The sequence below is a fragment of the Acipenser ruthenus genome, chromosome 1 (assembly GCF_902713425.1).
Source record: "Acipenser ruthenus chromosome 1, fAciRut3.2 maternal haplotype, whole genome shotgun sequence".
NCBI classification, from domain to species: domain Eukaryota; kingdom Metazoa; phylum Chordata; class Actinopteri; order Acipenseriformes; family Acipenseridae; genus Acipenser; species Acipenser ruthenus.
The window spans coordinates 42,867,977-42,879,504 of NC_081189.1; the positions used below are offsets into that span (position 1 = coordinate 42,867,977).

Genomic DNA, 11,528 nt, shown 5'->3' on the forward strand with positions numbered 1-11,528 from the left:
AAAATGGATCTCTGACACTCGCTGTCTGTGGTGATTAAGAGTGAACTCCTAGCCTGCAGTGACACTGCATAAAGTATTTCAGCATTAAATGCCTTAGTTTCCGTTTAGTTACCTAAACATTTCAACTTTTAACATATATTATTTTGAGCATTGGTAACCACTCACTATATTGATGTGTATAAGACTACATGTGTACAGCACTAATGTGTATATGAAATAAACTATGAAATACTGGATAATACATTTTTAAAAAGTTACACTTAATAGGCACTACTGTGTAAACATCTGCATTTCACATGGACATTTTTGATAATGTTTAAATGTTTGGATACCAATAAAACGTTAAACTAGGAAGTTGACATTCTATTGTGTACATGTACGTTAACATTGAGAACCTGGTTCTCGGGAGCACTCAACAGGAAATCTGTTTGTAATGGTTTTAAATATTGTAGGAAATGGGTATTTCATACAGTCATTTGAGTATTCCTTCACATTTTATCCTGTTTTATTTCCCTCAGGCCCTCAGCGAGATGCTCAAGCAGCGAGGGAGTTCATATTGAAAATGTTTGTGGACCTGAACCCTGACAGTGACAAAATTATCTACTCACACTTCACATGTGCCACTGACACAGAGAATATACGCTTCGTCTTTGCTGCTGTCAAGGACACAATCCTACAGTTGAATCTGAAGGAGTACAATCTGGTCTAGGGGCTTTTAGACTGTAGGAGGCTGAAGAGGATATGGAAGAGTGACTGTATTATCTGTGAAAAAAAAAGAAAACAAGTAATTGCATAATACTAATTTATTGCCGTCCTGGACTGTGTGGTCACAAAACTTGTAGTCACTATTATGATTTTATTTTCAAAGAAAAGTGGGGGAAGGGGTGGGGGGTGCGATGCTGTGGAAAATTTGCAGCACAATTCCTCATTTTAGGCAAAATATTGTTAACTTCAAATTTATATGTGTGTTTTTAATTGTATTATCTCAGTTGTGCACTCAAGAGGGTTGGAGTATTTTATTTGCTTCTGAAACAACCCCCCCCCCCCTTTCCAGATGTATCTGAGGTACAATGGCCTTTCATTTTGATCCATTCCTTAGTAACAGTGTTTTGCAGTGATAGAAACTAAGCCATCTGTTCTAATTTATGTGCTTTTTTCTGAAGGATGAAAAGTATTGATGCTGTGATTTTTAAATTATTGACATGTATAAATTATTAATTTGGTTTGGTACTATCTATCTTCATCATGGGCTACAAAGGAAAACAAATCGGTAGCTCTCCAAGCAATAGGTAGTTGCTTACAGAAATCTTCAGTGATAGCTATGTATCCAGAAGCATGGATAGACAAAGGCAAATGTAGTTCCTAACAATCACATGGTTATATATATCGGATTCTGCTGAATCAACACCCATGTTTGAACTATTGCCCCACCCCCACTTTTAGCTGAATGTCAATTTTTCACTGTTTCTAATAACCACCAAAATAACCATGTGCAAATAACGCCTGAGATTTCAAATCTCGTGCTTCAAGTGAGTAGAACACACTGTGCAGTAAAGTAGTTGCTCTGTACATTGATTGAATACATTGTAAGCACTTTTCATTTTGGATCCGACAATACAGACTCTGAGTCTGATTGATTACGCTTTCCTGTTAAGCTACAAACCATTTATTTTTATTTAATTATTATTTTTTTTTACAATAGACTTCAGCTTTAAAGGTTAATGTGTGTTTTATGAACATTTAAAATGACTTACACTGCACTCTTTTACTTTGTATTTCACCATTTAACACTAGAACCACCGCGGTTATACTCATACCTAAAACCGCTGCCGGCAGTCATTATGATGGTTACATTTTGAACAACATCAATATTAAAATGAAAGACAAACTATCAGATACAACTCAAAAGTTTTATTCAAGCACATCATATCAAACATCTGCACAGCCAAAACGCCGTATTTAAATGAACAATTAAACATAAAAGGGGTTATTTTCTAACTTGCCACATATAAAACACTACAAAAAATGAAAAACTATAATAAAATAAACATTTAAAAAGAAACTAGTGTATAAACAGATGTAAACAGGTATATGTACATACAAAACTGTTAAAACGAGTCGTTTTTAATTTAAAACTCGGTGCAGCACAGAATCCAGATTGAGCTGCTGCAGCCTGCTGCTTCTTTTTCTGATCGAAATGTTTCTGCCGAAGTGCTGTAACTGCACTTCTTTATTCTTTAGCGTAACTGTGTGCTGTGCTTTACCTTTTGAATTTTAAACATGCCTAATTCTAAATGTAATCTATCTAGCTAATGTTAAAAATATTACAGTAATATTGCTTGTTATTTCGCCCGTCTTGAGTCAACGCCCCTACCCCACTTTTGCCTTAACGTCAGCTCTACATATATATATATTTATATATATATATATATACACAGTTGTAGTCAAAAGTTTACATACCCCAATGGAAATTTATAATTTCTGGAAATTTCTCAAAAACAAATACAGGAAAAATCTTTTGTAGCAAAAGTTTTGCATTTGTAGATAAGAAAAAACCGTTACAAGAAATAGAGGTCTACAATTATTTATTTCAGCAATTTTTTTGCAAAACTCCAAATATGCTAATTCTAAAGTATTCATACCCTGACATGGAAAATAAATTAAATTAATAGCTAGTTAAGGTACCTTTAACAATAATAACTTCTTTTAAATGATTAGGGTATTTGTCAATGAGCTTTTGGCATGATTATTTAGTGATTTTTGACTATTCTTCAACGCAAAATTGTTCCAGTTCATTCAAATTCCGAGGACTTGTGGACAGCCTTCTTCAACTCATACCAAAGATTCTCAATCAGATTTAGATCAGGACTTTGACTAGGCCATTACAGAACCTTGATTTTATTCTTCAACCCTTTGCAGTCCATTTATTAATTGCGCGTCAGGCACGTCAGGTCTAATTAATTTTCACACGCGCAGTTAATTTTAGACGCGCTGTTTAAAAGTATTTTTTCCACAGTCAAACGGGTTTAAATGGCCCTGCATATCAACAAAGCACTCACTAGGCATCTCCAGCCCCGCCCAACCCTTTCATTCGCTATAGCTTTCACCTATGTAAGAAATAAATAATAATAAAAATAATAGTCGTACATACCGATCAATCATCTCCTGATCACTCGTTTTATCACCAAACTCCTCAATAATGCGATCCAAGTCATTATTTTATTACTATAACATCTCAAAAAAGCTCTGCAAATGTCTGTGTTCTCTGTGCGCTGATTCACAGGCAGCCAGCTTGTTTACTTACGACCGCCCCGTTATCTGATACCAGGGCCATGTATGACTATTCATGAGATACGCCTTTTTTTTTTCGACTTGTCTCGGCTCCTGTCACTCCCACTCGGCAATTGAATGGTTTTCTCGGCTTTTTCCGGAGAAAAAACGACTAGAAACCCGTTTTTTGCGTTGCTATAATGATGTAGGACCCAGTCCAACAAAGGACCTGAGAGGAATAATTGCAATGTCGGACCCAGTCCGACAATGGACCGCAAAGGGTTAACCATTCTGAAGTAGATTTTGATGTGTGCTTTGGATCGTTGTCATGTTGGAATGTCCAGTTGCGCTTTAAACCAAGTTTTGTAGCGGAGGATTTCAGATGATTGGCCAGTATCTTTTGGTATGCAATGGAATCCATTTTACCATGTATTAGAACTACATTTCCTGTGCCATTAGAGGCCAAACAGCCCCATAGAAAGATATTACCACCATGCTTGACGCTAGGTATGGTGCTCTTTTCTTTGTACTCCTCACCAGACTTTCTGCAAACATAACGACTATCAGCATGACCAAATAGCTCATTTTTTTGTTGCATCACTCCACAAAACCTTTGACCACAACTTATATCCATCATCCAAATGCCGTTTTGCAAACTTTAAGCGATTGTCCTTGTGACGTTTTCCAAAGAGTGGCTTTTTCCTTGGCCTGCAACCATTGAGATCTTCACCATGCGATACTCGACCTATGGTTGAAATGGAAACCCCAGTCCCACTTGCAGCCAATTCACTTTGAATATCTTTGGCAGTCAATCTTGGATTGTTATTAACCTTCCTCACAATTCTTCTACTTGTTTTTGGAGAAAGAGCCTTCTTTCTTCCAGACTGAGGGAGCATTGTGACAGTACCACGAGTCTTGTACTTCTTGATTTATAGAAACAATAGTTGAAATTACTCAGATGCTTGGAAATTTTCTTGTATCCTTCTCCAGCTTTATGGCAATAAATAATTTTCTGCCTAAGGTCTTCAGATAGCTCTTTATATTTTCCCATATTGACTTATTGGTAATGACAGCAAACATCCTATGCCTAACCCTTTTATACTCTCTAAGAATGTTCACCTACAATCCAGCATTTTTATATTCTAAATGATCATATTTCTAGCACCTTGTAGACAACGCTGTCATAGCATCAAAAGGTATTAATACTTTTGAATTAGAAAATTAATTTTGAGTTTTGCAAAAATAGTACTATAATAAATAATTGTAGACATCTATTTCTTGTAACTTTTTTCATCATCCACAAAAGCAAAGCTTTTGCTACAAAAGAGTTTTCCTATAATTCTTTGTTCGAGAAATTTCTAGAAATTATAAATTTCCATTGGGGTATGTAAACTTTTGACTACAACTGTGTGTGTGTATATGTGTGTGTGTATATATATGTGTGTATATATATATATATATATATATATATATATATATTTTAGCTCAAAGAGCCAGCTGCCCATATATATATATATATATATATATATATATATATATATATATATGCACGGCAAAGCCTTTTCCAAAAAGAGGTGCCAACCATAAGGCACTTTTATGTATTAATGTCTCTACAGAGTTAAATAGTGAACAGCAATGACATGTAAACCATGTATGCTTTGCTTGATGGTGCTCGTAGAGACCAGGTTGGTCGCACACTCAAAAATCTATTTCCTTTTAGACTTGACCGCTAATATTATGCATCAGATTCATTTTACATTTTGTTTTAAAAACTTGTTTTAAAAAGGTGTAAAACACAGCTTTATCATGTATAAAGGACACCAATCAATCCAATAGTTAATCATTAACTGGCTAATAGCCATAGATATTATTTAAAGTTACAGATGACAATTTTGACCTATTGTAGCATTCATTAATTGAAAATGATTTTAAAATCTATTAATCCATACATAGTGTGATTATACAATAATTACACTTTTATATATTAAACACTTTAAAATACAGCCATATATGCTGGTATATGTTCCAGAGCATATTACATAGTTAACTTAAACACAGTTATTCAACACTAAAGATTGGAAGACATTGCAACATGATTCTCAACCTCGGACATCTGAAGATTAATCATTACATTTCTAAAACATTTAACGTTTTTAGAGATATGGATTGAGATCTAATGCTTCATTAAGTCCATGTGGTTCCAAAGTATAACCCCAGAATAACTCTCTTCATTAGCAGATTAATTGTATTACCACCTCTCTTAGAGACTGAGACTTTTTCAAGTTCATGGCTTTATAGTGTCGCGCTAACGCATAATCAATATTGTTGTTTCCTATTGCAGCCTTATCTTCTGCTATATGTATTTTTACATTTATTTTTGTTTGTATTACATAAACCAAGCCACAAGGGCATTTTAGCATATATACCAAATGGGTTGTATTACAATTGATAAAACCTTGTATCATGTATTCATGTATTCAGTGTGGATGATTAAAATATTTGATATCGTGCGTGTTAGAACAATGAACACATCTTCCACACTGAAAGTTACCGTGCACTGTTTTAGTAAGCCAATTATCATTAAATGGTATTGATTTATACATAAAAGTAACTATGCATCCTTAATATTCCTACCACGTCTAAAATAAAATCTAGGTGGAGAGGTAATGAAAGGACGAACTTGATCACATTCCAATATCCTCCATTGTTTCAAAACTATTCTTTTAATGTCAATGGAGATATAATTATACTCAAGTGACAAAAGATATTCTTTCATGTGTAGTTGAATCATTAATCTTCATAGTTTGTATAAGCTCATGACGTTCTTTCTTTTCAGTTCTACTAAAAGCGGTATTAATTAAGATCGAAAGTGAGCCTGCATGTCTTTAGCTTCAATTTTAAAGCCAGACGTATCACTACATATTCTTTTTAGCCGTACAAATTGACCATATGGTATATTTTTGATCAAATGTTTTGGATGATCATTATCTACATGCAAAATTGTATTTTTATCTGCTAATTTCCGAAAAATATATGTATTAAGAGCACCCTCATCGTTTACTGAAATTAACAAATCCAGAAGATGTATCTTAGTTTGGCTATATTCCATAGTAAATTTTAGGTTCAGATTGGTATTGTTTATGTAATCTCTAAACAAAAATAGATCATTCTCAGATCCTGTCCATGTTAATAACACATCATCAATATATCTCTTCCAAAACAAAACATCCCATAGGAGTGGGTTAGAGGTAGCCATTAATATATATTGTTTTTCCCAATATATAAATTTGCAAAGTTTGAAGCAAAAGCAGAGCCCATGGCTGTGCCTTGAATTTGTAAATAAAATGTATCTTTAAATAAGAAGTCATTTGATTCCAATATAAATGTAGTTCCCAGAGGAAATCCATGGCTAAATCATTTTGCTTTACTTCAAAGTCAAGTCACAGTGCCTAGTATACTGGTATGCTAAAATACTTCTAAGGGAAATGTATATTGGGAGATCTGACTTGATCACATCACGAGTATCAGATAAATAAGATGGCAGATCTTCAATGAAAAAATCAATACATTATATATAATTATTGGTATATTTTTTTCCATTCTAATGATTACTGTATGCCACAGTTGCTTTTTTTATTGTCTTAGAATTGTTTTTATTGCAGATGCCAAACAAATTTACATGGACACTACATCTTACCCAAACTGCTAAATATAAAAGGTAATAGCCATTGTGTTTCTCGTTAAATCTTTTTTATTAATAATATTATTATTGTTATTATTATTATTATTATTATTATTTTATTTTACTGTGTACATATTTTTTATGTTGTGAAGTATTTGGCACAAGTTTCTCAAATTGTAGGTTTTTACTTAAAATGCCAAAACCACCGATTGGGAACCAACTTGAGACACTGAAAGCCATGCCTATATTACACGTTGAGGTATCAGCTCATGGGGTACCCTTTAATAAGTGTTGTATAGTTAATGCCAAATAAAGCAGACTGATAAACATATAGAATATGAAGGGGCTTTTTGCACATATTGTGATACTTTCAGACAGTGTGAATTACATCCTATAAAACCCTTTTGTGCCTGTGCGTGGTTGGTACATTTTATAATAGGATATGAAGATATTATTAATGCATTTATATTGAGAAAAAATGAAGCTAGTTTTATGAAGAAGTTTCTCTTTACGTACATTCTTGTAAGTTGGGAAACCTATTTCTAATGTGCTTTTCAAAAGGCTTCCGGAAATAGGCCTCTGTTTTGTCCTTTTTGGATGACAGAAGGTGTTTTTGACCTGCAAGCTAGTCTGCTTTGAGTACAAGTGGTCAACCACCAATAGAGTTTAATTGTGAAGGTTTTCAGAAAAATGAGGAGCAAAGAGTAGATCAAGTACAGTGTCATCTCTAATTGGCTATGCCCACTTTTATTCTTTCAGTGTTTATTATTATTATTATTATTATTATTATTATTATTATTATTATTATTCCAATTAACATATGCCTATAATTTAAAAAAAAATGTAAACCTGGTTGTAGGTATAGTGCAATTATAAATGCTATTATCATTGTACATATCTCTCTCTCTCTCATTCATATTCATATACCGGTATATATGTATGTGTGTGTGTGTGTGTGTGTGAATGTATGTATGTATGTATATATATATATATATATATATATATATATATATATATATATATATATATTATAGATAGATAGATAGATATCACACACACACCAATATTGGCTTTGTAATCGTACATTTTTGGCAGATTAAATGTGCTGTATTGATAATATGTATCCAAGTAATTGTATTGTGTCTTATAGCCAATTCACATTTTTAATAATAATTATTTTTTAAAAGAGGAGAATGTACATTCTTGCCGGTTCTCAGCAAGGGACATATATATTTGCTCTTTTTTTATATCATACAGAGCGGTACATAAGAAATTACTGTAGACAAATTTCATATATATATATATATATATAATTTCAAGGTATTTTGTGTTACATAATTTCTCATGGAGCACTTGCCATAAGGTTTAACATCCAAACTTTTTGACTAGATCTGTCCCATTAGAAGGGCACAACTCTTCAGTTTGCTTTGCAGTAAAAGTAGGTGATTGTATTCCTTTACAGAGCTGTATATTAAAATGTTGTTTACACGTGGGTGGATACACTAATTGTCTGTCAGACGCCTTTCTGAAGAGAATTCTTTTTCTTTTTAAACAGCCAAGATTTAATGACTTGTTGCCTACAAAATCATCCTTTTATTGAAACAAAAGGGTCATTTTGTAACAAGTACATGTAGATGAGAAACATAGGAATGCTTTTTTAAATGCTCAGTTTGAATTAAATCATTAAAGGTTTAATTCTAACATGCATAAATTCTTAAACCAGTAAAACTGCAATTTCCTGGGAGGTAAACCTGGTGTATATTGCATGTGATCTGTGTTCACACTACATGCCAAGAATTAAACATTTTTCTATCTAAATGATATTGTTAGCTGAATACACATTTAAAACAGTGGGTTTCTTTAGAATGTATGCTTCTGAATTTGAAAAATATAAAGAAAATATTGGTTTTCAATGTATATATTGCCTTATAGAACTACAATATGTGTGCCTCAAGACAAGAGGTAAAACAGTCTCTTAACCTTAAATAAATAATTGAAAAATTACAGCTAATATCACAATTTCCCCTGTGAATGATACATGGCAACTATGAGACTAGTAAATACAACTAAAATACTCTTTGTTTGATAACTATGAAATTCATACTGGTCACTTACAACAACAAAAAAAGCACAGGTGAACTAGACACAAATGTGTTTTGCCTGTTTATATTTAATAAAGGTCAGCTTTTGTTCAGTTAATTTATCTAGAATATTTTCAAAATGTGGTATTATACTATCAAGAAAATCAAAAGAATGTTCTTATACTTATTTAAAAGAAGTTAAAGCAACTTTAAAATTGAGCACTGCTAAGTATGGTCTTTATTAGCATATGTGAATTACTTTGTAAGGATAAAGATTATCAACTACTTGCTCTTCAAATGTAAAATCCGATTTGTTCTTTTATTATGATAAGTATACCACAGGCTGTCATGGCCTACCAAAGACCTATTTTCATTGATTTTATTACCACTGCTCTGCTGATCAGTATGTCCTGAATTCCAGCATGTTGGCATAGTCAGACCGGAAAGTGGAAAGTATTCCGAGTTACTTTGAGTAAGGAATTGCATTTGCTGTATTTAGTTTTTTAACCACTTACATTGAATTTAAACCTGGAACTTTAAAAAGGTTCCTGCATCTGAGCATTAATACTAAATTTGAAAAAGAGCAACCAAGTCTGAGCATTGAAGATACTACTTTAATGAGTTATACTACTTGGTTTCACTTTTGATTTGTAATTTTAATATGTGTTTTACACAGTACTCAAACATTAAACTATAGCTCCACTCCTATGCCATAATACCATAAGATGTGCTAATATAGCAAGAAAAATAAATGATTAAATGAGCCATCGGTTTTTATCCTGTTGCTGTTTGCTATATCCTGCATGCCAACATGGTGGAAACTCTGACCAGACCTGTACATTTACTTTGTATTATTTTGATAAAATGAAATCGCAACAAAATAACATGCAGTATTTAAAAAAAATAAAAAATACATACTTTAAAATGTAAAAATTGTTATTAAAATGCATGTATTGTCTTTTTTTGGGGAAGAAATTTTTTTAAAATGTTATTTAATGTATACAAACTGCCCCAAATGATCTTTCTGGTTAAGTATTTTTTGGCCATAATTTTGTACTACTATTTAGCTTTTCTCAAAGTATTACAGCTTGTCTTTCTTCTTAAATGCTTTCTAATGTTATGGAATAAATGATTCCTGTTTATAAGACTGTACAGCCCTTTTTCACATTGATAAGCAGAACCACTTGGTACATTGTTTATGTTTAAAAATCAAACATTATTTATCAGAAATATAAGTTATTCAATTTACTGAACAAACTAAAAAAATCACTGGATCTCTGAAGCACACCTTGCCAGCTCACCACAATCAACTAATCACCAATCTCAAGACTCCCTTATTAAATGATTTGGATAAATGAAACGCTGTGATTGGCTAACCAGGGTCACATGACCCATGGCTGTGACATCATAGACCAACTCACTTTACTTCACTTTAATGATCTATATATATATATATATATATATATATATATATATATATATATATATATATATCAATTAGCCTGGACCTGAAATGGTGCCAAGTGTTCAACTAAATGAAGTCCTAAGGCATTTTTGTGCCACCATTAGAAACGCTCAAGTAAATTAATACAGCATCTCGCTTTTTGGGTCTGAGAGTTGCTATAAATCGCAATCTGAATAGTGTTTCTGTGGGTCAACATAATAATATCTGAAACTGAGTTTAAATTGTCCAACAATGTTTTCATGTCTGTCACTAAGAATTACAAAAATATACAGGCTACCACCACCCTCTGATATCAGAAACACATTTAAACAATTTAAATCTCTCCTACCCTCTCTGCCGACAGTCGTCTGGTCTGATATACTATTAAACACAAAAAAAATACATTTTACTTGACGGTAAGAGCTGCCAATTCTGAAAAAGACAGGAAATTGTCAGGTAAGGTTGCCACATGTGCCCTTACCTTACCCATGTTCTGACAAGGCTTTCCAGCACACACTTCTTAACTGGTACAGTAGGTGGGTTCACTTAAGACAACATGTGTAGTTACCAGTGGGCATGTGAGATAAAGTCTAAAACCAGAATTGTAAACTTGGGTGCTTTTCTGCAAAGGAGAATCCGCCCCTAACCAACATGTCATCAGCAAGCACATAAAAGCTCTGTTTTATTATTTCATGTTGCTTCTTTTTGCTTCGGCTGCTCAGTCAAGCGCTGGGAAGCCGAAACGGGAGTTGACCGCTTAGAGCCTGGAGGAAGGGGTGCCCTCAGCCACGGATTCTCTGAGGTTTCCTCCTAAAAAATAAAAAAAATATATGAGTAGGGGGTTTTTCCTTACCTGAGTGCTGAGCGGTTCATATTTAGCTCTACGGGGTGCGTGGTCGGGTTGGACAGGCTGGGCTCTCTCACCCAGTGCAGTCATGCTATGGGGGACGGGCCATGTCTCAGCTGCTGATTTTCATTAAATTCAATATTTGGGGGATAGGTGGCAGGGGGCCACTTTGGAGCACGTTGGTGGCCTCATCTCTTTGGGGGG

General features: G+C 33.5%; 1 protein-coding gene across 1 annotated transcript in view; it reads left to right on the top strand.

Moving 5' to 3' along the window:
- Nucleotides 1–10,178, top strand: part of LOC117421535 (guanine nucleotide-binding protein G(q) subunit alpha) — a 97,797-nt gene extending 87,619 nt beyond the window's left edge. Inside the window, exon 8 of the mRNA XM_034036058.3 lies at nucleotides 519–10,178. Within this exon, the coding sequence (XP_033891949.1) occupies nucleotides 519–709 (191 nt within the window). The 3' untranslated portion in view covers nucleotides 710–10,178. The remainder of the gene's footprint in view (nucleotides 1–518) is intronic.
- The last annotated feature ends 1,350 nt before the right edge of the window (nucleotides 10,179–11,528 follow it).